General features: G+C 42.3%; 1 protein-coding gene across 5 annotated transcripts in view; it reads right to left on the reverse strand.

Moving 5' to 3' along the window:
* The window catches only part of LOC143843502 (VPS10 domain-containing receptor SorCS1-like), a 507,191-nt gene that overhangs the window by 164,167 nt on the left and 317,084 nt on the right, over nt 1-25,940 (reverse strand). For all 5 annotated transcript variants that reach the window (XM_077349667.1, XM_077349668.1, XM_077349665.1 and 2 more), the window contains exon 5: nt 21,436-21,509. In XM_077349667.1, the coding sequence (XP_077205782.1) occupies nt 21,436-21,509 (74 nt within the window). The remainder of the gene's footprint in view (nt 1-21,435; nt 21,510-25,940) is intronic.

Genomic DNA, 25,940 nt, shown 5'->3' on the forward strand with positions numbered 1-25,940 from the left:
ATATTGGCAGCGGGTGGTGAGCACAAGGAGGAGCTGCCACTACTTCTGCTCCTGCTGTTTCTCCTCTTACATACAGAATAAGGAGAGCTGCAGTATCAACACTAAAGCCACACTACCTGATAGGGGCCCATGTGTGAGTGCAAAGGGGTTTCTTGATATTAGGGTTAGAAATATTAGGAATGAAGAAAGAGCAAGCACTTTTTCCCTTTCTCCAATGGAAAACTATGGTCCTCCCCTTTGTGCTTCCCATTGCTGCTAGCAAAAAGTAAGGCTTTATTTATTTATTTATATTTATTTATTACATTTATATACCGCCCTCCCGGGAGGCTCAGGACAATTCACATGGAACATAGGGACAGGAACAATACAGAGAAGTCATTAATCATAAAACAATGGAACAATAAATAGTAAACACTAAGAACAATACATTCATAACTGGAACATAATGAGCCCATGAATGGTCAGCATTTGTTTCATGGACTGGAGGCTTGGGGGCCCAGTGGAAGATGTTGGAACAAGTGGACCTTAACCAAATGCCTGGCAGAAGAGCTCCCTTTTGTAGGCCCTGTGGAATTGTTCCATTAGGGCCCTGATCTCTGGGAGCTCCTTCCACCAGGTGGGGGGCCATGACAGAGAAAGCTCTGGTCCTGGTTCAGGTCAAGTGACCTTCATGATCGCCAGGCAGTTGGAGGGGGCAGAACATAAAGCTTTTTGAGGGGTGTATATGAAGAGGCAGTCTGTGCTGCCCCAGCCGGGCACATGCAGGGTTAGTGCAAGGGCAAGCACAGTTACAGAGTCAAGCAAGTTCAAAGCGTGTACCAGAGAGTAAACAAAAGTCCAGTCGGGGTCATATCAGGAATTGCTAGTGGATGAAGTCCAAAGGAGAACCGAAAGAGTTGTCATTTATCTTTACCAAGGTCAAGCCGGGAATCTGTGGAGCATTCAATCAAAGCGTAGTCTAATCGGGAGTCAGTCAGAGCTTCGCCGAATCATCAGTGAGCAGGAAACCAGTCAAGGCAACGGGTGGACATATGCACAAGTTGTAGCCACACTGAGAAGCAGTTCGGCTGTGCTTAAGAACAAGCTGAGCTGTCACACCAAGTGGCTGCGCCTAGCACTCAGCCTTCCTCCGATGAATGAACCCCACCTGAGCCCAACCTAGCCTGTTGCTTTAGTCTAAGCCGAGCACTTTTCCTGCATGTTGCCAATGTTGTCCTCCTGCATTCCCTCCTGCGCTCTGGAGATGAGTCTGGGCTGTTCAGGGGTGTTGCTGTAGGCTGAGGTAATGCTGGTGCAGAGGGCATGGTGCTTGTCTGGCTGGGACCTGGTTGTGGCTCCCTATCGGGACTTGCCTCTCCAAGCAGCACCCTGCTGTTTTGCTCCAGCTCCTCCACTTCTTCCTCCAAGGGAGCTTGCAGAATGAGCTCAGGCAGTGGTGCAGAGGCACCCTCTGGAGACGGGGCCATGACACAGTCCCTCAGTTACACTAGGCCCAGACCACGTATGGCCTTACAGTTGATTACCAGCACCTTAAATCTGATCCAAAATTCAACTGGAAGCCAGAGCAGTTGTTGTAGAAAGGGCCGAATGTGGGACCTCCAAGGTGTTGCTGTGAGGAACCTGGACACTGCACTCTGGACCAGCTATAGTATCTGGATCAAAGTTAAGGGTAGGCCTGCATAGAGCAAGGCAGAGTCTGCACTTACTTTGTTTATTCCATTGTCAATCCTGTTGAATTCAGATCACTTTGAACTCGGATCTTCCTCTCTCCCCCCCCCCCCCCCCCCATTGAAACAGGAAAGTCTTCTGCACGTGGTTAGGGTAGTTCAGAAGGGGGGGAGCCAAGCCTCTTCCTTTCTTTTCTTGAAGGGTGGGGGGAGAGGAGCCAAGCAGGAGCCTCTTTCTTTTCTTGGAGGGTGGGGGGGAGATGATCGAAAAAGGCAGAGAAGGTTTCTACCCCATGGCAAGGCTGGAAACATGACTGGGATGGGTCTAAGTATGGAACTGCTTGGAGCTTACTCCAAGAAAGCTGATTGTTGGTCTGCAACAGCCCTTTCAAGCATCTTTCCCAGAAACACAAAGTGTAAGAGAGGATGATAGCTGTTGGGCTCTCACAAATCCAGAGATCGTTTTTGAGCAACAGGTAGGCAACTGCCTTATAAAGCCTTCCAAGCCCCGTGCTGAAGCCTGCAGTGGGTGGGGAAGCCTTCAGCATGGGGGGCGGGGCAGCCTCCAGTGCAGGGCTCCAAGCCCCGTGCTGAAGCCTGCAGTGGGTGGGGAAGCCTTCAGCATGGGGGGCGGGGCAGCCTCCAGTGCAGGGCTCCAAGCCCCGTGCTGAAGCCTGCAGTGGGTGGGGTGCGGGGCAGCCTTCAGTGTGGGGGAGCGGGGCGGCCTTCAGCACGGGCCTCCCGCACCCACCCACTACCCACTAGTGCCCGCTGTATTTCGGATACAGCGGGCTTAATTGCTAGTTTTTATATATTTTAAAACATTTGTTAAACATTTATTGGGTGATATGACCAATGTGATATAGCCAGTGATGGGTCTGTAAGGAGAGGGGGCCCAGAAGGGCATATACACAGCTTTGCTTCCCAAACATATTTTTCACAATTGTGTCATTTACAACAGTGGTCCCCAACCTTTTTTCGGCTGGGGACCGACAGACGATGGCCACACCCGCGCAGCGCGCATGCGTGGCCCATGCACGGCGTGGCCCTGATTCCCTCTCCCCGCCCTCCCACAGTAAGAAGCTTCCCAGGCCGCAAGCTTGCGGCCCGGGAAGTTTTTTACCGTGGGGGGGGAAAGGGAACTGCGGCCCGGCGCCCTGGCCTTCGCGGCCCGACACCGGGCCGCAGACCGCAGGTTGGGGACCATTGATTTACAAGGTTTTGCAAATCCTGAAGACTGTTTCAGGGGATTCTCAATGGTAAAAAAAAAAAAAAAGTTGAGAAATGCAGCCCTAATCGGAGGCTAAATTGACATCAATTAATTTAGGAGGCTGCAACTCTGCTTAGGATGGCATTGTTAATGTGTCTTATGTATTTCCCTGAGTTGATTTTGGTAAACATCAAAGTTCTCTGTGGGTGTGAATCTGAGTGTGAGTATGGAATTGCATGCATCATATAGGCAAAACAGCTGAAAATTTTGATATCTCCTCAAGCTTGCCCATTAACACAGCTCCATCCACAGAAGGAACAATAGAAGCAAAAATAAAAGATCTCTTTCAAGACACAATCAGAAAGGATGGCTGCCAAACTCTCATTTTACCCAGCAATGTCATTCAGCCAAAGGTCAGAGGCAAGATAAAATATGAGCTAAAGCCATTGCTTGTCACTTTTTCCTCTTCTATCTCAACAGAAAGCAAGCAGTTCTGTATCTTGTGGGCTAACCTTACAGGAATCCTCTATATTATTAACTACTGTCTTGGCAGGGGCAGGAGGGGGGGGAGGGTAACAGGCAGTTCCTAGTTGTAAATTATTATGGAAGTTGCTGTTGCAGCAAACATAATTGCTTTTGCCTGGTTGGCTAGATTTACTAGCAAGAAGATTTTCTCATAGTCCTAATTTCATGTGATATCTCCCCCTTTTTCTAGTTAATAAAATTAACCGGATACTTCAGCGTGAATGGGCAAAAAAGACATGGCCTTCATTTGCACAACATAAACCTACCAGAACAAGATACATTTTCACATTAGTAGACCATGCAAAATGATTGCAAGGTGCTGGCCTCCCGTTATGATGTTAAATATGTATGTAACAGAAATGGTAATCCCAATTTAAACTACACACAAGTTTACTTTCAAGGTTTAAACTGCATGAAGATGCACAAGTGGTGACTTTGTTCTAATGTGATGTGGAATGGAAACGCAAGCACCAGGGTCAGAACAACATATGACTTGGCCTGCTTAATTTGGACTTAACATGATGCTTGAGACGTGCAATAAGGCAATGTAGAACTTACTTGCCTTATCTCTGTGCCAGAGAAAATTGTGTCAGCAGAACCACTGAGTAATAAACAGGAGAGTGGGGTGTACAAACCAAGGGCTGTAGATTTTCTTCCATATGGAATTGGGATCTGTGCTCTGTCTTTGATTCTGGGACAGAATCTCTGGAAGTCTGTGGATTTAAACCCCCTTATATGTCTACAAGTGATTATTTATAGTGTATTGTTTTACATATCCATAATCTATCCAACAATCATGCTTCACCATTTCTTCTGTTATCACGAGCTCACACCAAAGCTGCACATCTCAGAAGCAGATTTCAGCACTGACCCACTGTCCAGGGAAGACTAAGTCTTGTGGGTATCCCTGCTAACAGCATTCATATTGAGGTGGCTAACTCCTGTGTTGTGAGGGCCATATCTGACATAAATGCCACTTAGTTGGGCTGGGCTATATGGGCCATTAAACATAATGCCAGACAAGAATCAGAGATATAAACTTTATAAAAGGCAGTACCTGATAAGCTCTGAGTTGGTGTATCCTTGCCATAAGGCCCCATGGGCTAGAGACGAGACTGCAAAAGAAGACCACATGGGTGTAGTGGAGAGTCAGCGGTGCATTGCTGGGCAGACATTCATCTGTTGTCGGGGGGGGGGCAAACCCCTTCTCTTTAGCTAATTCTCGCTGCCAGTGCTGTGAGCTTGGGCTCCAGGAACATTGTGATCTCCCTCCACCCCCATGCCACCATAAAAGGCGCAGCAATGACAGATGTTCAAGCCTAAGATTTCCCACAAGCCACACCACTCCTATGCAGTGGCAGCTGCCACTGGCCAAATGCTGCCAGATTGTCCAAAGGGAGAGGTAGGCAACTGCTGCCAGATTGTCCAAAGGGAGAGGCAGGCACTACATGTGCAAGGCCGTGTGTGGTTAATGCCCCAGGCCACCCAGCAATCAGTATAACTGGAGATTGCCTAAGAGTTGGTAGCTGTCTACAACTGAAGGCCACCAGGTGGTTCATGGGGGAGGGAGGCCTGGCCACTGAGTCACACGTACAGTGGCATGACTAGGCCCCCAGAAGAAACTGCCAAGTAAATCCCCCAGGCAGGGGGAAAGCTCCGCTACTCCTAGGGCCAAGAAGGCCCTCCAGTAAGTGTAGATGGGGGACGGGGAGGGGAAAGGCTCCAATCCCCCAGGGCGTTCCTGGCCCTCTGGTAAGTGCAGGAGAGTGGGGAGGGGGAAGCCTCCGCTCCACCCAGGGCCTTCCAAGCCATCTGGTAAGTGCGGAGGGGGAGTTAGGAAGGGGGAGCTCTCTGCTCCCCCCCCCCCCAGGCCTCCCTCTCTCCTTGCTATTTCTCCCCCTCCCCGTTCTAGTGCCCATTGTATCAGCTACAACAGGTTTTAATTCTAGTAGCATATAATCCATGTGAAAATAGCCAGTAAATATATAACAGGCTAGAGAGACATGACCAGTGATTCAGGATGAAAATAACCAAAGACAATCTTAGCGTTCAACAATGGATTTTTTTTTGGGGGGTGGGGAGTTCTTGAACCAAACAGTAACTCACATTTTCTTAATAATAACTTAATAAAAGCAACATTGACACTATTGAATTCTCACCAGCAGGATCACAGTTATCCCAGACATCTAACAATGTACTCACTAAAACTTCATGAGCTGTGCCTGGAATTCTTTGTACATAATTCATAGTTGAAACAGAGCCATAATTCACCCTTTTTACTGCTGGTCATTACCATGAACACACACCAAAGATTCTACCCATTTTCATCCACTAGGAGGGCAAGACCTGAAACACAGTGACTCAATAGCACCTACTGTACATTTTGCTTACAGCTTTCAAGTTTTACTTACAGAATTGTTTGGATGGATTTTAAATTGAATAGTGGGAGAGTTAAGAACTGGCATGGAGTGGGAGCGTAAGACAGAGTCATGCCAAGGGGAATCGCAAACTAATGTTTCTGGCTGCCTCTGCAGAAAGTGGTTATGTTATGAAATATGTAAGATCCCTCAAAAGCTTCTATTACAAAGTTACTTCCTAAAATTTTAATCACCTTCAAGTCCTCTAAGTCACCATGAGGGCTTCAAAGCTTCAAAACAATTTATGGTGTGGCCCAGCAATAATAGTACAATAGCTATTTGGTTTTGTCTGCATATGTAATGAAGTTGAAATTCAAGGACAGACCCGTTCCTGGGTTGTTGTTGTTTTTCTTTATTGCTGTAAGAAAGTGTCAAGGCAAACTAGTGTGATGTGTAGAATGAGGAAGCTTTACATTAAAAATCAAAGAAGGAGAGTTTTGACAGTAGGCTAGAATCTATCTAGTCTAATCTCCTGCTATGTGTCCCCAAAGGATTCCTAAGAGGATAGGCTGCCACGACTCTGAGTACCACAAAAAGAACAAAATAGACAAATACAGGCTGCAGCCACATGGTAATGATTCTTTAACTTCAAAAGCCCTCCAAAGGCATGGCAGAGGAAAAGGCAGCTGCAAGAATGTGACAAGAGTAAAATGGTATCACTGTGGGCAAAAGTATAGAAAATGTGCACCTTCCTATACAGAATGCTAATCTGCTTGAACTATGATCTTTTGGGAAAGACTCTAGCAAGGAAGGTTTGGGAGAAATTGGGGCAAAGCAGCAGAAAACCTAGTAAGCAGATGACTGAAGAATGATGTTGTGTGGATATCCCAAAAAGCACCTTGCCAGATTGAAAACCAAGGAGCAGCAAAACAATCATGTGCTACAGCCTCAGCTGAGACATTTAAATATGTTACACAAGTACATTTTTCAAAATGTTTTCTGTAAACCGCCCAGAGCCGTAGGGAAGGGCAGTATAAAAATCTAAATAAATAAAATAAATATTAGTAGCCTGGTAACCAATTCATTTTTAGATTCTTCCCCCAACAATTTATTTAGGGCATGAAATGTATAACTCACAACCTCCAAAACTTCCTGTGAATACCTAACCCGTGCTATTAATATTAATTAAACAAAGTTTGTGTTGTCTCTAGGCCAGGGATTCTCAATCAGTGGTCCGTGGACCCCTGAGGGTCCCAGAGGGGGTTCGTAGCCTTTCCCCTCCTACCTTAATGGACTTGGACACAAGCTAGGGAACTGGTTGCCTCCGTCCAGGGGGCTCGGTGGTTAGACCGTGAGAGTCAAAATCAAAGTGAGGAAAGTTGGTTGTGTTGTGGTATGGGGGGCCTCAACTGTCACCTTAGCTCCTGCCATTATTTTAATACAACGTGAGGCAGAGTCGGTGTACTAGTAGTAAAGGTGAGGGGGAGCGAAAGAAGGGTGAAGGGTACAGATAGTGATGTCACTGGAACTGACTTCCTAGGGGTGTGACAGGGAGGTTTGGCCAGCTGACTTAACGTCTGGTGGTCTTCAAAGCTTGAAAATTTATTTCAGGGGCTTCTCCACCGCCAAAAAGTTGACAAAGTCTGCCCTAGGCTATGTATGTTTCTTTCCTTTTCTCCTGGTCAACAATTCATTTTCTTTGTCCTCTTTTCCTTTATGCTGCATGCTTCCCTCTTAGGCCTCTGTTTCTAAGAAATCACACCGAGATTTCTATACAAAGATGTAAACGAAACAAGAATTTAGCTTGACTTTTTAAAAAAATTCCTTAAAATAACTGAAAGGTGCTTATTTGATTAAGCTCTTGGATGAAAATAATCCAAAACCATCCCCCTAAATCTTGCCTCTTAATTACCCCCTCCAACACACCTGACACTAAGGATGAACTTCTGAGGGCAACAAAAAATTCCCCAACATTAGGCTCCCTATTTTTCTCAGAACTAACTAAAAGGAGAAGAAATATTTTATACTTATTCTTATTTCATTTATATGTTTCTGATTCTAGCAGTTCATAGAAACTAATATATATTTGTTTATGGAAGCTATGAAGGGTTCTGAGAAAATCAGTGATTCCCAATTCATTCCTTTGAAGCCAAATATGGAAATGAAGCATCTGCTACATCATGGAAGGAAAGAGCTCTCCGTGGGTCTGAATACTCTGCTGAGAAAACTGAGTAAACATATGATTCTGTTCTCACCCTTAAAAAATTAATATTTTAATATTAATTAGATCCAGAGAGTAGTTAATAGATACAACATAATATGAATCAGAATCACACAGATTCTGGGGGCTGGAATAGATCACAAAGGGCCATCCAATCCAGCCCCCCCCCCCCCAACTTCTCAGAAATTTAAAAATTATTCACTCCTGAATGGTGTTCATCATTTCTCCCCCTAAAACTTCCAGCAAAAGAAACTTTACCACCCTCCAAGGCAGCATATTCCATCTATGAACAGCCCTCACTGCCAGAAAATGTTTACTCATATTTAAGTGGAATTTTTTTCAAAATTTGAACCCATTGCTTCAAGTCCTTGTCTTTAAAGCTTCAGTAAACAAGTTGGCCCCTCTTCAACATGTCTACCTTGTATGTAGTTAAACACAGCTATCATATCACCCCTGAACAGAATTAAACATTCTTGTTAGTTCCACTGTACTTAGACACAGTTGATATATAACCTATTAATATATTTTCCTGATAACAAAATGATATCCCAAGTATAACCTGAATGATTACTTTCACAATTTCACAGCAGACTACATTAAATCTCTCAAATGTCTTTTAAAATAATTAATATGGTCCTTTGTTCCCGTGGCAATTCTTGAAACAGGATTTGAGAATTATATTCATAATAATACGTAATCTTCATAATCTTCAAAATCATCAGTAATGTCCACTATACACCCTTTTCACTATACTCTAAACATAAGGCCTCCACAGGTTTTCAAAACAAATTTGTTGAAACATCTTCTTTCCTCCCTCTTTCAGCACACCAACAATTGTATTTCTCCAAAACATGGTTCCCTTTTGATATCAGTTATTTACTTTGCCCAGAAAATTAAATAAAGACCTGTCATCCACCTATTACGTTTATGTTATGAGTGTGAAAAAGTCTATAACTCTTGGCCAGCCATGGAAGCGTTAGTGAGTCAACCCTCTCTTTACTCTGAAGACACATAATCAAACAGGCATCCACATTTGATATTTCATCATTACAGCCACAGTTCCCCCCACAGAAAGCAAATTATTATCTCAAAGTTCAGGATGCAGGTAGATTCCATTTCTAAGCAGCTATGAAGTTTTAAAAAAACTGAAATTTACGTTGAGATAATAGCTTGTATCTGTAAGGCATTTTAATATTTTGTTGTTTTAATACTTAGATGCCGTAGAACAGTAGGCTGAGTACTATCACACTTTATTTGGAAATTCACAGTGTAGAAGTTTAGGCTAGATAAACAGAAATTGAGGCATCCAAATTAAAAATAAATTTGGAAACACTGTTAATGTCCCATGTTAGATGTTTCAGATTCAGAATTCAGCTGGAGCGGCCGGGAGAAGGCCGCAGATGGTCGCTGCTGGGGGGAGGCCCTCCGCAAGAGCTGCAGAAGATCGTCCCTGGTGGGGTGGGGGCCCTACGGGGACAATGGGGGGGCCAGGCTCTAGCGCTCTCTGTATTAACACTACAGCGGGCTTTATTTCTAGTTCTATAAATAAAGGTGCAAGACAAGTGGTTTAAGTTTATGTTTATTAACTAGAAAATAAGCCCGCTGTAGTGCTAATACAGCGGGCGCTAGCGGGCGTCGTGAGTTCAGTGGGGTGGTTCTCCGGCTCTCAGTTCACTGGGTCCGCCATCGAGTCCTGGCGTGAGGTGGGAAGCGAGCCGCCACCACCTCCTCCTCCCCCGCCATCCTGCCGCCTACCCGCAGGGAAGTCGACAGCATCTGTGTTGTGCCGGCTCCGGTGGCTGCTCCAGTGCTTCCGCAGCCGCTCCCACGGCATGCTGCTCGTGGCGGTGTGGGCTGGTGGGCTAAGTTTCATTGGTGCTGTGGCGGCTGCCGGAGCGGCCCTCGCAGATGACGGGGCCAACTGCTCCTTGCAGCATGGGAAGGCGGGTGACCGGTGCTCGTTGGGGGTGGTGCCGCCTTGGCCATGGCTGCGTGTGTCCGCGCCGGGTGCGGCCGCCGGGCCCTCAGTCCTGTGCAGGCCAGCAGCGAGGGGTGCTGGTTTAGGCAACAGCCGCTGGCGGGCGGGCAGCAACCTTCCCTCTGGATGGTGAGGCAGCAAATGGCGCCGATGGGCCGCATGCGGCCGACGCCGGAGTGGGGCAGTCCCGGGGAAGCCTTCGCAGGGCGAAGGCTTCCCAGGGGTGGCGGGCAGAGATCGGCCCTTGGAGGGCAGAGAATTGGCGGGGCTTCTCCCGGCCGCAGCTCCAGCAGGCGGGCTGAAGAGCTGTGGGCGGCTCTGAGCAGCGAGGAGGAGGCCAAGGTGGGGGGAGGCGGCGAGCGGCAGTTTTTCGTGGTGGGCAAAGTGGGGTCAATGGGGGGAAGCGGCGGCAGGGCCGCGATCCGAGGGGAGGTGGAGTGGAGGCCGCTCCCGCGGCCAGGAGAAGGCAGAGTGGGCCCCAACTCACCGGGGTCGATGGCTGTGGCTTCTCCCGGCTGCTTCAGCGGCCGGGAGAAGCAGGAGGAGGAGCAGGCCGGCTGGAGGACTGTTGGCATGGTCTGCCAGACTGCACTGAGTCCCGGCCGGGCAAAGCAGCCAATGGGGAGGCGTGCGAAGCACACCTCCCCATTGGCTGCTGGCCCTGGATGGACACTCAGAGGGGCCCCTTCGAGTTTTTATCCTGGACAGGGCCCGCCCTAACTCCTCCCCGACAGTCCTTACTCAATTATTTAGTCCGCGGCGCCCCATGCCACGGGACGGTTTAAAGATTATTTACACCTGAAGTGCAGTTTATTGACTTTATTTTATTATTCTATTTGAATAAAACAATACATTTTTCAGAGCCTGGACAGGACTTGCCTGGCTTATATATTGGCAACACAAAAAGAATTGTTACTATGTGAAGAAAAGCTTTTATTAAATGCATTGAAAGCACAAACAATACATTGAAATGTTAATAAGCTGTAGGAATGCCCCTGGAAATTCCAAAATTCAAATGAGGAACCAGTAAATTCTGCGTTTCGCTCATGAATGCTTCCTCAGTGGACCCCAATAAAAACTTTGCTCCGTCAGTGCCTAGAGGGCTCTAGATAATGTTCACATACTAATGCATTTCTTCCTAGTCTAATGGCAAAGTGACAACTCTTCAAACTATAAAGGACTCTTCACTCTTGTCACTCTTCTCTACTCATTGTTGGGGTCCACTGAGGTAGCATTCACGAGTGAAACGCAGGATTAACCAGTTCCTCCTTTGGATTTTGGAATTTCAAATAGTATTCCTATACCTTGTTAACATTTTAATGTATTGTTTGTGTTTTCAAAGCTTTTCTTCACATCATCGTACCAATTCTTTATGTGTTGTTTTTTACACAATGGATTTTGGGTTTTTGTATAACTCACACTCTGTACCCCAATTTGTATTTTTTGTCTTAAATATTGGAGCAACTGTTCTTTACTCCCCATATCCAAGGATACCTTTGAGTGCTTGCTGGTCTCAAAGTGCTATCTTAAATACGCTGATTTCAATTGATTTAGATGAGTGTAAGTCTGTTTAAAAATGTGCTGCTTAGGTAATAATGTTTGTCTCTAGATGCATCTAATTAATGCAAACCAGGCCTATTTAACTGGACTTACACAAGCTGCATGAAACAGATGAAAAGTATCTCCAAAATTCCTGTTAATTCTGGTGACCAGCTAATTCCACTTTTTTAATGAATGGAAGAGCAGAAATGTTTTACCAAGTAAATAGTTGTCTCAAATGTGCAGGAGAGCTATTAAAATCCTGCCATTGCTCTGTTCTAATTGGTCAACTAACTGTTCTGCAATTGTACTTGCTGATCACATAGTTTATTTAACTTCTTGATCTACCACTATGGTTTTGTAGAATACTTCATTCTCCTATGAAATATATGAAGCAGAAATTTTGTTTCAGTTATGAATCCCCTCTGGGAATTTTTAAAAAGGTCAGTTGTGTTATTTTATAATGGCTCAATGAATATTTTTGTCATTTCTTCATACTTCTGTTTTTTTGCTTCTAAGAGTACCCCAAAGAATGATTCTTGGGAGGAAGACTTTCTGGTTTGGCACCCCCTTCCAAAACAACATGGGTCTGTGCTGATTCCCTTAGTGATCCTGCTAGTTCATTCTATAATGGCAAACTAGAAGTGATCACCCAGCCTATTGCTACCTTAATTTGAATTAGTGATTGTCTCACACCTCTTTTTGGCAAAGCAGTAAAGTGACCATCTGGACACAATTTCCCTCCCTCACCCTATATCATTCGGAAAGGCTAATTGGCCACAACAGATGGGAGAAAGAGAGATGTTTTTCCTGCAGTTCTCTCACTTCAAGAATAAATATCTAATACATTTCCCCCAGTCACTAGAGAGTCAAAAAACGGTATCTTTTCAGCACTTGATGTTAACTTTGTAATTCAATTCCTGCAAAGTTTGGCTTGAGGGATTCTTCTTTTAGCCTCAGCAGTCTAGCACATTCTATACCATATATCTAAGATACTTCCCTATTTTCATAAGAACCTCTTGTTTAAAATATGTAACAATTCATTTCAAAACACTGAATACCAGAACCCTGATCTGAACTTTCAAAGGTTAACCTGTACGGTATTACAAGTAGGAAAAAGGAACTTCATCAGTATGTACCAATTCTTGTTCAGTAATTAGTCTAGAACTTCTCTTGAATATCAATATGATGGCCAGCAGGATGTGATAAGGTGAAGGACGGATCTGATACGGTAAAAAAAGGAGTGGCACCACCTCAGTTATGGAATTTACAAAAGGACATTCATTAATTCATCCTCTCATGAGAAGTTATTCATCTTTCTCATTCATTTCATGTCAAGTCAGTGAAGAAGTAGCAGCACTGGTCCCACCGTTCTGGTAAGCAAACTTTCTTCAGGGATTCAGTGGCATGCAGTGTGTCTTTCTGTATGCTGAAATATATTCTCCATTTTCCAAAACAATGACTTCCAGCACTACTATCCAAACTATCCTATGCTCAGACAGTATTCTTCATTCTTTTCATCAACCTAATCAGGAACAAGGAGCAGAATCTGTGAGGGCAGACGGAAGGAGATGGCTGGCATTATGTACTGAATTCAGGGGGTTTGCACTGGGGATATATATATTTTTGCCATTGTGACCTTTGGCTTTCATTTTAAACAAGTTTATCAGAAATCAGTAGGTACTTCAAATATATTGAGCTGTAGTTATAGGATACGGAGAGTTTTTGGCATGAAGTCTTCACTAAATACAAAGCAATAACTTTGGATCCCAATGGACAGAGGCATGCCAAATGGAGCATATGCTTCTCTGGTCACATCAGGAGGCAAAGATGTTACACAAACATTGCTGGCTTGCTCACACAAGATGCCGGAGGCCTGGACTGCTGCCTTGGTTCATTTAAGTATAAAGTCCCCTTCAGTTGTGCTGGCAGCAGCATCTTTTAATTACAGAGAATTCAAACATCTTGTTTTTTAGGGCCGGCTGGCACCTCAAAGTGCCATTCACCCTCCTGCATATGGCAGTGTCCCATAAATCCAAAATTCCTCAGAGGCGACAGCCTCTTTAAGGATATCAAGACTAGAACATCATCCTTTACCCTGAGGCTCTAACCTTGACCCAGACTTCTTTTCAACACCAAAATCCATTTGACAATAAAAATGCTTCATTAACTTCCAGTTCCACAGAGCTCCAGAGAAACTGCCAGCAAGCACATGTTTGCTTTATGGATAAGCTATGAATTTTATCTATTTTTAATTATTTTTTCTTGAGCTGTTCCAATCTCCTACCATAGCTTCTGTGTCATATCCCACAGATGATTTTCCCAGATGTGATGCTGTAGTGTCACTTTGATTGGCAAGTTTTACATCAGCCTCCAGCAAATGCCCAAAGGGGTGAAAGGTCTGAGATGCTGATAAACAGTAATTTTTAAGCTTGCTAAACTCCACACCATCTCACTTGGCTCCTTCTAAAATATACATATAAAGCTCAGTCAATCAAATATAACCAGCTTTTTGAAAGACAGGTTCTAAGCTACTGATGTGGGTTTATTGCTATTGACATCTTGCAAATACGAATATTTTTAAAGGCTGAAAATCAATTATATTTATATTTATAAACCTTTTCATTGCCTAGAGATGATTCTTAGGTCCAAACAAGACAAAAAGAAAATTGGCTCAGTTTCCAATCATCCCAAGGTCCAACTTGAATCAAGACTGCAGCACTGAAGGAGAACAGACTTTACTCTGCCTTCCTTCTGCATCATTTTACTGACATAAAACAGCCTTGACTAATGACACATATAGTCAATTCTATGAATGGAAGTGATTCATAGGTCTATTCTGCACAGGCAGAAAAGGCCAGGATGGCAGTCATATGGCAGTGGGGCTAATCCCCACTACCACATGATGTCGCTGCTGGGGCGGGCCTCTCCCAGGCCTGGTGCATAATAGGCCCCCATTGGGAACACAGATATTTTCTAAATTCCCTTGGATGCTCCGGGAGCCAACAGGGCCTAGCCCAGCAGAGGCCCATGTGGACGTAGACACCTGGAGGAGGCACTCAGCTCTGCGGTGCTTTGTGAAGCCATGGTGATGAATAAGGCTTTTTTTCTTTTTTTGCAGTCCCATCTTCATGTTGACACAGAAAGTGGTGGAGCATGCAGCTCCCCCACAACACACCAGCAGTGGCCTGGAGTGGCACCACTGGTACAGAATCACCTATAGTGGAATATGACATCTGAAAATAGTAGCATGATAGATTCAAAAGATCCAGTTTGGTGTAGTGGTTAAGAGTAGCAGCCTCCAATCTGGAGAACCTGGGCCTATTTTGCACACGATAGATAATGCACTTTTAATGCACTGTAGAAGTAGATTTTCCTGTTCTGAAAATCCAGCTGCCAAAGCATATTGAAAGTGCATTATCCTATGTGTGCGGAATGGGCCCAGGTCTGAGTCTCCACTCTTCCACAAGCAGACACCTATATGACCTTGGGCCAAAACTCTCAGAGTTCTCTCAGCCCCCCTTACCTCATAGTGTGTTGGTTGTGGAGAAAGGAAGGGTAAGAGACTGTAAGCCAGTTTGACTCTGTTTCCGCATTATTGTTCATATTTGTATTTGTTAAATTGTTGACTTTTTAAATTGTTTCTGCACTAAAATTTGCTTCTTCAGGCACAGTCATAAATTTCCCCCTCACTTAACCCGCAGCAAAGGAATCTCCAGAAAACTGGATTTCATCTTTTCAAGCTGGGTCTAAAGTGGTCTAATTCAAGGGCGCCCAATGCCATGATATGGCATTAAAAAAAAAAAAAAAAAGCCGTGCACAGCAGTGTTATGTTATAACTCTATAACCCAGGGGTTTTTTTAAATTACATTTGGGACACTTTAATTACATTTGGGACACTTTGGGCGAAATGGGGAGACAATCAAGAGTGCAGAATGGTGGGATTAAGGAGCACAATGAAAACAGAGGTGCAAGCAGGCACCATTCTGCAAAAAAAACACATTTTTTGAAAAGAGGATAGGAGCAAAGCATGATGGGAGGCTGCTTCTGTAGGACTCAGTGAGGACAGTATGGTGCAAATTTTAGCCTGGGAAATAAAAAGAGGAAAGCAGGAAAAAAAGCAGAAAGGCTAGACTTGCAGCATCCAAAGGAAATCCAAAGCGAGGCTAAAATACGGTATGTCTCTTAATGCAGAAACAGCATAAGACTCCTTCAGGTAATAAAAAGTGGGGTACAAAACCCCAGTTCTTCTTCTTAATGTTAAGGTCAAAATGGCTTGGAGCTTGGTTCTTGACAAAGGGCCTCTACCCGTATTGTCCTATCTATCCATTAAGATCTTCTGAAGCCCTGTTCTTGTGCCCTTGGCTAAATGATGAAGTGGACAGCAACCACAAACAAAACTTTTCCAGTGAAATCCCTTACCACTGGAGTGTCAGCCATACTTTCCGTTGCCAGAGCAAAACATTTCTTTTTTATTTAGGCATTAAAAAAACATTTATTTTTTATTTTCTAAGGGGCTTTCTCTCTTTAAGCTGTTTTGCTGTTTGTTTCTGACCTGAGGGTTGTTTTATCAGTATAATTTAAGGTGTTAAATTTTTGTTTTATGCTGCTTTATACCCTAACCTGTTTTTAATCACTTGCTTTTAATGGCCTTCTTTTATTGTTTTAGTTGTGAGCCATATATTTTGTGAACAGAAGATAGGATGTCTCTCTATATTACAGTAGATGCTTTCTCAATGCCAACAGGAAAGTAATCCTACAAATTACCGTGAGGTGGAGAGAATATAAATTTGGAAGGTTTGGTAGCAGTGCAGCGTTGGGTTTAAAGTGTCATTCTATCTTTAGGGTAAATTTGTATGCATATGAAACAAAATTCTGTTCACTAGTTACCATGTCTTCTGAAAGTCTCGCTTCAGGAAGCAGCCTCCCTAACCCTTCACTGATTGCATTTTCACTTTTGTATATTATCTTCCCTCGTTTCGCCATTTCCTTGCACTGACCCTGTGTCCATTTGGTTCCTTGCCCATCCTCACATCTTCCTACATGTCAAACTGTTCCTCTGCTTTACTCCCTGACAAAGATGATGACATTCAGGTTTTGTTATTTTTATGGTATTGTACCATCTGGACCACAAACTGTCTCTCTTCACTGAATCCCTAAGCAAATGGTTTATATTCTTGTTTATGTAATCTGGCATTATGGTGACTTCCTCCTTTCTCCTGGTGACTGAGCTGACCCATAAATATCTCTGAGATAATGTGTTAACCAAAGTTTCCTCTCAAGTTAAGTAGGGATCTGAACTTTGCACAGCTTAAGACAGCAATGTTGGTCTAAACGTAATTATAGGTTTTTGGGACATAGGGGGGGGAACCAGCATTAGAGGTTCAGGACACAACCTCTGTTGGTTATGTTTTATGAAGATGAAAATGTTAATCTCTAAAGGAAACTGCAACCTGCTTTCAGTGAACACTACAAGTGCTGACACTTTAATCTTAAATCTGGGTCTTTTTCAGTGCTGGGAGAATCTCTGTTGTTGTTTTTGCTGTTTTAGAAAAAGGTTGTAGATAAAATTGTTGCTTGGGAGCTATTTTACCTGGCACCCTATATAGATAAAGGGCCTCTGAAGAGGGGAATCTCTCTTTCTTTCTTTCTTTCTTTCTTTCTTTCTTTCTTTCTTTCTTTCTTTCTTTCTTTCTTTCTTTCTTTCTTTCTTTCTTTCTTTCTTTCTTTCTTTCTTTCTTTCTTAAACAAACAAACAAACAAACAAACAAACAAAAACACACACATACTACTCTCTCTCTCTCTCTCTGTATATTCAGCCCTAATTAGAATTTGAAGTGGTATTTGAATCCCACAAAAGCATATCCAAAGAGTAGTTTGTCAATGGTGATTCATCGGATTGGAGCGAGGTGAGCAGTGAGGTGCTACAGGGCTCAGTATGGATCACGTACTTTTCAAAATTGTTATCAATTATCTGGATGAGGGGGTGGAGGGACTAGTTATTAAATCTGCAGATAACACCAAATTGGGTAGAGTAGCAAACACCCCAGAAGATAGAGAGTTCAATGAGATCTGAACATGCCAGAAAAGTGGGCAAATGAGGGCAAGATTCAATTCAGTAAGGAGAAGTGAAAAGTTTTACATCTAGGACTACATCTAGCAAAAATTAACAAAAATGAGAAATGTGCACCCTGGATGGTATATACACTTCTGGGTCATAGTGTATGAAAAAGCCAAACAAGATGCTGTTTAAGTTCCCTTTGGCCTTCTGCCTTGTTCACTGATGATTCCTATTGATAGAGTGAAGTATACTCCAGTATACTCAAAGAGAGTGTGGCAATGTCTTCCAAGATCAAATACAAAGGGCAAAGCCTATGCCCCCCCCAAAAAAAAACCAAGCCCAAAAAAACAGTTGATTGATGGATTCAAAAGATGCACACACCTATGCAAAGATCACCTTTTAGTCTAAAAATAGGGGCAATCAGAGTACTGCTACATAGATCAGGTTCAGCTTACAAAGATTCCCCACATACAGACCGAGGTTGTTATGGCTAGAGGAAAGAAACACATTTTCAAGGAGCAATCCTAGATATGAAATGGAATTTGCAGAGAGGAATGGGGTAGGAAATACTGCTTCTTCTTTTTTTTAATTGATACTAAAAATACAATCTAATACTATTAGAATATTCAACCATCTAGATACATATTTCACCAGTGTCATGATTATTGCATGAGAGTTATGCCAGTGTATCCATTGTGGTGGTGATCTGAAACATAAGTCCCCAGCTTTTAACTTATTAGTCCTAATGTGATTCTATAGGACTAATTTCTGATAAAGTATCTTTAGTTCTTACATCAAATGGCTGCTACACTTTCAAATTGCTCCTACTAGTAGGTATCTCTCTCATATCAAGCCAGCTACATGCAGCAGCTTTACCACCTGGACTGGGACTTTCTTTCCATACCATGTCATGGCTTTCAAAAAATAGTTTAAGGTGGCCTCCATGTGGTAGCCAGTCATGGGCCAGCCAGGGTTCAGCAACAATGAGGACTCCTCAGCAGAGAAGGGGTCCTGTATAGCCAGCCCAGTCAACAGAAGTCAACCAGTAGGAAAATGAGGCATAGACATTACCTGACTTGCAGCCAAGGGCTGGTTCAAAATCACCTTCACCCTCCAGTGCCATTTCAGCAGGCAAAGGCAGCCACCTGCCCTCAATTCTACACTAGCACCCTTGAAATGGCACAGAAGAAGGCTGAGAATAGGCTTAAAGGCTAGCTGACACAGTGCATGTCTCACTGCTTAATGCCAGCTGGCTGCTGAAACTGGTGAAGAATCTCTATGTAGTCTCCAAAGCTAAGCTTTTGGGTATGGACACAACATGTTTATCAGATGCGGAACCTGTCCATACTGCTTTTATTGATTTTGGGAAATCTAAACTCTGACCAAACAACACTGGACTTCTGAAACCTCCTCCGGTCTTCAAGTGGGTAGCCATGTTGGTCTGAAGTAGAAGAGCAAAGTTTCTCTACTTATATATGTCAGTCTAGTAACTCACATTTCATTGTTTGACAAAATGTGCTGTGTACATGAAAGCTTATACCTTGAATAAAACTTTGTCAAAGGTGCTACAGACTCAAACTTTGTTCCCCTCTGGCCTTGTGATTCTTGGAAATTAGCAAGACACTAACCTGACGGAGAAGCTGTCAAGTCTACCGGAACATAGCCATTCCATGTGTGCTAGTCCATGGAGGAGGCAAATAATTAATCTATATTTGTATTCTTACTAGTCCATAATAGGCTGTTGCTCTTGCTTTAAAGTTCTGCGGCAGCAGAACATAAAACATTATTACTCTTTAAAACAGCAACAATGTTGCAGTTGTGTAGACTGTGTTACCTGACTGTGCAATTACACCCACTTGCACTGAACACAAACACCAGTTAGATGTAGGGCCCAATGCTGGCTACACAGGCCAGATGGGCTGCACTGGAGTTCCTCCAATATGGCTCTAATACGTGAACTTGTGCCAATGCAGACGTGTCCTTAAGCAGTGCTGCTCAGAGACAGTGGTTTGCCAACTGAAACAAAGGCAGCAATCTAAATGAATATGCATTTATGCATGCATTTATTTCTACTGCCTTGCTACCTCGAGCATGCCAAACGTAGTGAACAATAATAAACAAAATGAAAACAGTTATAAAATGGTGAAAGCACACAATAAAAATGAATAATTAAAAAAAAAAGTACAATCAGCAGTTCTCCAAAAAATATATGCCAACCTCTTGCATTCCAGAAAGCTTACTGGAAGAAAATGTTTTCACCATCAATCTGTTCTAAACCCATAAAAGATTATACCATCTCCATGGAGTACCGTTTTTAACAACAGAATCACAACTTCCCTTGGAAGCTCACTATACAAGTACGGTTTCCATGAGAGCAGAATGGTTCCTGTGCCCACTCTGTGAGTCCCTTAATTCTCTGCTGTTCTGTGTATGACTGCACATTCTCCTGCTATCTCTTTCCCAGGAGCAGCATCACTGTTCCTTCCAAATGTCTTATAGCTGCAGGTGGAGGGATGAAAAGAGAGCGGGGAGAGATAAGCCCTTAAAAAAATCCTGCTTTTATGTTAATGACTCGCTTCTAATGAAACAGAGGACATGAGAACACAGAATGTCTATCACCTACAGGCAGCCAAATTGTTTCTAAATGTGAAGCTCTAAAGTTTTGTAAGTGACATCAGCAGACTATTTTTCTACCCGCTATATTCCTAGAGGAGATATAGGGAATAAGTCGAAATATAAGACAGAAGAATATTTTATATGGGGGAGGGGTAGATAGCAGGAATATAACATCCCTGGTTATTTGCAGATTTTTCTACAGCAGTTCAAAGATGTGCATATATTCATAAGCCAAAAAGTGCCTAGGAAATAATTAATTGAGGGCAATGGCTGGGTCAAATGGCAGTTATACTGTACAGCTTGATATTCTGGAAATATAGCGCTTATCTTGACAGCTCTCCCAAGATGTTCTGTACACTGAGCTATTTGGAAGACACCACTTCTTTCATTCATATTAAATAATGCAGGAGTGTCACAGGATAGATTGGATTTGGTTTCAGCAATTTAGATGTACTTTGGAAAGTCCTGCATTTTTACGAAAGGGTTGCTGAAGTCAGGGTCAACTCAAATTGAGAGGTTTCTATTATCACAAATATAATGTAGAGCAGAAGAGAAGGAGCACCAGTCATCCACTCTTTTTCAAAATACTTAATTTTACAGATGTTTTGACTGAATTGAATAACAAGGTCAGAATTTAGAAACAACGGAGGAACTGCAGGAGACAAACCATGGCTTGAGTCCCATGGAAAATCTCTGCTGAGAGAAATAATTTCTGTCAGCAGAATGAGGCTTCCCAATTTTTCCCTATCACTAAAGCGCCAACTGATCCCCAAAATGCTTCTCCTGGAAGTATTCTCCTAAAATACTTCTCTTAGCAGAAATTTTCCATGGATACAATATATGCCCCATTGCCATATGCTATATATGTTTCACTGCCAAATAGGAGGCTGATAATGGACATATATATATATATATATATACATATACATATAATACACACACATATTTATATACATTCATATTCAGTAGTTAAATTACATTCAACTGAGTGAGATTTACTTCCAAGAAAACGAGCATAAAGCTGTGACTGAAATTAAATTTAAAAAGCAAGATTTAATGTGAAGCACCAGAAATATGCATAATTTATGGACCATTGAGACGATACCCAGCTTTCAGAACATTTTGAAGGCAAATTATATAAGAACTTACAATCCATGCATCCATCAGATAACAGCACTGGGCTTACTCATTCTCAGAAACGTCACTCATTCCTTAGGTGGTTGACTGTGCAATGTGCAATGTTTAACTACATAAGTCTTACCAGTAGAATCTGTTTGGTGTTACATTTTCCTGGAGAAGTAGCCATCTTCTTCCAAATTCAACGGAACTGTACAGCTGAAAGAAAAAAAGACAATGTTTTAAATTTCTCCCTACTTTTGCATGTTTGTGTTTAATTTTTGAAGACTTTCATAGCATGAAAATAAACTGAGATTCCACTTACAAATTGCTTCTGTGAACTACCCTTCCTTCAAAATCTGACAAGGAATACATAAAACCAGAATATTCTGTATAGTTAAAGACACATACATATTAATTGCACAGCTCTTGATTAGCAATATTGTCAAAGTCCATAATAACTTGGTTGGAACAAGAACTTCAAGTACAGACATTAATTGGAAACAAGGAAGAATTCTTTTTTCCCACTCTCTACAGCACATTCATGTGGTGGCATGAAGAGGAAGGTATCCTCAGAACTCGGAATGCTGTTAGGGCAATGTCCCAAACAACAATAATGTAAGAGGGAAGAACAAAAGAGATAGACAGGTATTGCCACCACAACTCAAGTATCGGATAAGAAGGTTTCAAGGGACCTGGGGATTCCCGGGCAGTGGATTTTAAGGCTCATGGGGGTTGGCAATGTTAAACAAATTTAGAGGTAAAATGGAACATTTCAAAGCATTTTCAAATATTGCTCATAATCGCTGCCCCTTCTCTAAATCAAATTTAGGGGAAATCTCCCTTCCATTTCTCAATATCCTCTGTATTTCAAGTTATCTGATCTGCTAATTGTTGTTTTGCATCTAAAACACCTGCACTAATGTATAATTGTATAAAATGAGCTGATACCAACAGCTATAGATTTCCAATATTGCTAAGACAGAGCAGCTAAAAAATTCAAGCAGAAAAAAATAGAGGTAGGTATGTATTCATGTCCCCTGCCTTCCTTTTCCTGCTTCTATTCTGTCCCACCATCCTTGTTTTATCCCACTCATCTCCATTCTCTCCTGTTCTCCCACCTTTGTCTTCTTCAACAACTAGCAAGCTGTTGCTTTTTTAAAATCCCACTCTTCCCTCAAGGAGGTTCAGGACACACATATTGTACTTCTGCCATCATATTTCATCCTCACAACTACTGGTAAAGTATATTAGGTTAAAAGAGAGAGAGAGATCCTCCAGTGAGCTTTAATGCAAAATAGGTGTTACGGACCAGCCAGCTCCAGCAAAGCAAAGAGATGCGGAGAACTCTTCTGAAGAAGAGGCAGTGAGCAGACCTTACACAGAGTCACAGACTGTGACAGAGACACTGCAGGTGGAGGCCAAGTACTAGTACAATGACCCCTCAGTCCTGAATTGGCAACAGAGAGTCATCTGCCAGTCAGTTACTTAAGTCTCAGGAAAAATGTAGGAGGAAGACAAAGAGGGCACTGCAAGATGGGAGGCAACATGCCAGGTTGACAGCACAGCATTGGTTCCATATTAATAATGAAGAGGAGTCTTTGCAGGAGCAGGGCTGAAAAGGATTGAAGATGTTGAGCATGATGTTTAAAAGCAGGCAAAAAGAATTGCATGGAAGCAATGTGTCTGCTAGTCAGAGACTTTGTAGCCTTTATTATGGACTGATTTCCTTATATCTGACTATAGCCTAGATCTTCTTTTGGACTCTCCTTTGGATTTGAAACTGTATGTTGTCTCTAACTGGTATTTGGTTGTATTCTAACAAACTCTAGCATTGGAAAATGATCTTGAAATGTTTGCTGTGTGTGCCTGCATCAGGACAGTAGGGTTCTAACCCTGGGTCTCCCCAGTCCTAATAGGACACATTATCCAGACACCCTGCTGCCTATACTCATCTTGTCAGTCTACTTTCTATCTATTTTGAGCATTTTCACCAGCTTTCTTTCCTCTTGATCAAGAAACTATGTTGTTGCAGTGACTTCTGTCATTTCCTACCGATTTCTCTGCTGTGACATCGGGGAAGAACAGTGTTGAACACTGACAGTCATATTGAAAGAAAAAGAAAAGCCAGTGTGAGGCAAGCAAAAGTGAAGATTAATCTTACCATAGTGATTCCCGGACCTGAGAATTTTTATCAGACATTGTTTATCCACTGTTTATTTGCTGGCCAATGTTCTGTTTTAAAATATTGGATTATTTCCCTATTTGGTAAAAGGGATCTAAGCTGCTGCAAGGAGTAAGCTCTGTTAACAAGATGTTAACTTGTTACTTCTGCTAAGTGTATAACTTGACGCAGCAGAGGTATCCTGAGAAGATTGCAAGGGAAATGGTGACTAATGCTTGTTGCTTATTTAATTGACACTGCTGTCACAGTTTCAATGCCAATATCAAGCAAAAGTGGCAGAAGCTATCTGCTGGAAAAGAATACTTAAAGATCTTAAAAGATTTCAGATGGTTTCAAAACGAAGGATGTTGCAGAAATTAAATAATAAAAACCCAGAATGTGACACACAAACAAAAACAGCTGAGGATTTTGCTGACTTTTTACACTTCCATTTGGATCTTGTTGATGGTAACCCTACAGGAATGAGATTTCAGTTTTCTTGCTTTTCTTTTCCAGATTGGGTAACAATACAGTATGCTGCAATTAGGAGGTAAAATAATGGAGAAGGCTAGTTAATTACCACTTGGGGCATACTTAGAAAATATTCTCAGTGAAGAGAAGTGAATTCCCCACCCATTTAGTGGGCCAGTCCCACCATCTGAAACACATAGGTATCAACAGTGCTGATAAGTACAAATGAGGCTACCATTTAATGCACATAAATGTGTACAAAAGGTTGAAATCCTATATTTAAACTATGGTTTCAGTGGTGTGGTTGGAGCCTATGCATAAAGGTTTCGAATAAATTAGTCATGTCATGTAAATTCCTTCTGGCATGAGAAGAAGACCTGGTATACTAGCTGAGTAGAGAAGTAAAGAACATTTACTCATCTCCTGTTCCTTTCCATAGGAAAAACCAGTAGAGCATGCAACCTGTTGATGGTCTTTACCCTGTGAGTAAACCATGTTACTTAGATTTGGCAAGGTGAAAGCGGAGTCTGATAAAGTACAATCTAAGAAAATTTAATCATGATTTAGTCCTTTTGACTAAGATTAAAACAAAATGCAATTGACAAAATTTTGACAACCCCCTAGGCAGATCTGCTTTCATATATATTTTATTGGTTAAAGGTGGCCCATACATACATACACACATGCACACAAACATACTTCTATATATACTTCTATATAAATAGAAGACTAGCATGTAGTTTCACACAATTGCTGTGAAGGGAAGAGAAGCGGGCAACTATGTGGAACACTAAAAATGGATTCCTGCCCTTCTTCCAAGGCAGTTGGGTACAGCAGATGTATTTTTACTGGTGTATGTTTTATCAAGCAGCAGACATAGCAGCGAGAATTGCATTTCTTTCAACATACACTTGAGTTTGGATGTGGAATCCATTCTCTATTTTCTCTCTGGTATGGAGAGTTACCATAAAAAACAAGTGTGGTCACAAAATATAAATGTCATTCAAGCTAACTCAATTTTTTAAAAAATAAAGTCAATAGCCCACTTAAATGGATTAACCGTGAAACAGAATATATGTCAAGTCAAATCTAGTACAAATTCAAGCATCACAAATATGGCTTGAACTACCAGACTAGATAAATGGAATATAATGTTCTCTTCTGGGAGAATTTGTCAGATGTTAGCTGCAATGGGGACCATTATGGATCGGGAGGAAACAGGCTGACTGTAAGTAAGAGAAAGTGATGTGAGCTGTACTTATGCGCTCCCAAACTAGATGTTGATGGATATTTTTTTGTTTTTATTCTGTTTATTGGTGCTTTAACTTGGGGGGGGGGAGCTGCCATTCCTTAGAGGATTTTCCATGGAACAATAGATTTTTCATGCTGATTTCACCTTGAAAGCTGATAATTGCCATTGTTAGGATATACTCATCAAAACATTAAGCATTTGTTATGACACTGTAAGCAGAGAGCCAGATTTTGATATCATCATTTCTTTTCAATCAATTCAAGTGCAAGAAAAAAAAAACAGTTCAGAGTAGAAAACAACTACAAACTGACGGACATATCTTTGTTTCCCCCCAAAATAAATGATCTTCCATTTCTTCTATCATGGGAACCTTGTATTTCAAGATTCTCTTTTGTACTGACAATACAGATGGCCTAGATTCTCAGTGGCTGCACATTATATTCCACTTGGCAGCTTCATCTATGGCTCTGCATGAACACTACTTTTATTTAACATTTAACTATATCAGCCTTTCTCAACTTTTTTTTTCACTGTTGAGAAACCCCTGAAACATTCTTCAGGCTTTGAGAAACACAAAAAGTGGCATGATCATGCAGAATATGGTTGGGAAGCATGGTTGTGTACAAGCTCACCTGGGGCCCTTTCCCTTCTCATTCCCTCCAGGCCCATCATTGGCCATTTTGAGATGGGTGGGTATGTCAATGTGAACATATATGGTCATGCCACCCACTAAATGTTTAACAAATTTTGAAAATATATAAAA

Source organism: Paroedura picta, chromosome 8, assembly GCF_049243985.1.
Source record: "Paroedura picta isolate Pp20150507F chromosome 8, Ppicta_v3.0, whole genome shotgun sequence".
Classification (NCBI taxonomy): Eukaryota; Metazoa; Chordata; class Lepidosauria; order Squamata; family Gekkonidae; genus Paroedura; species Paroedura picta.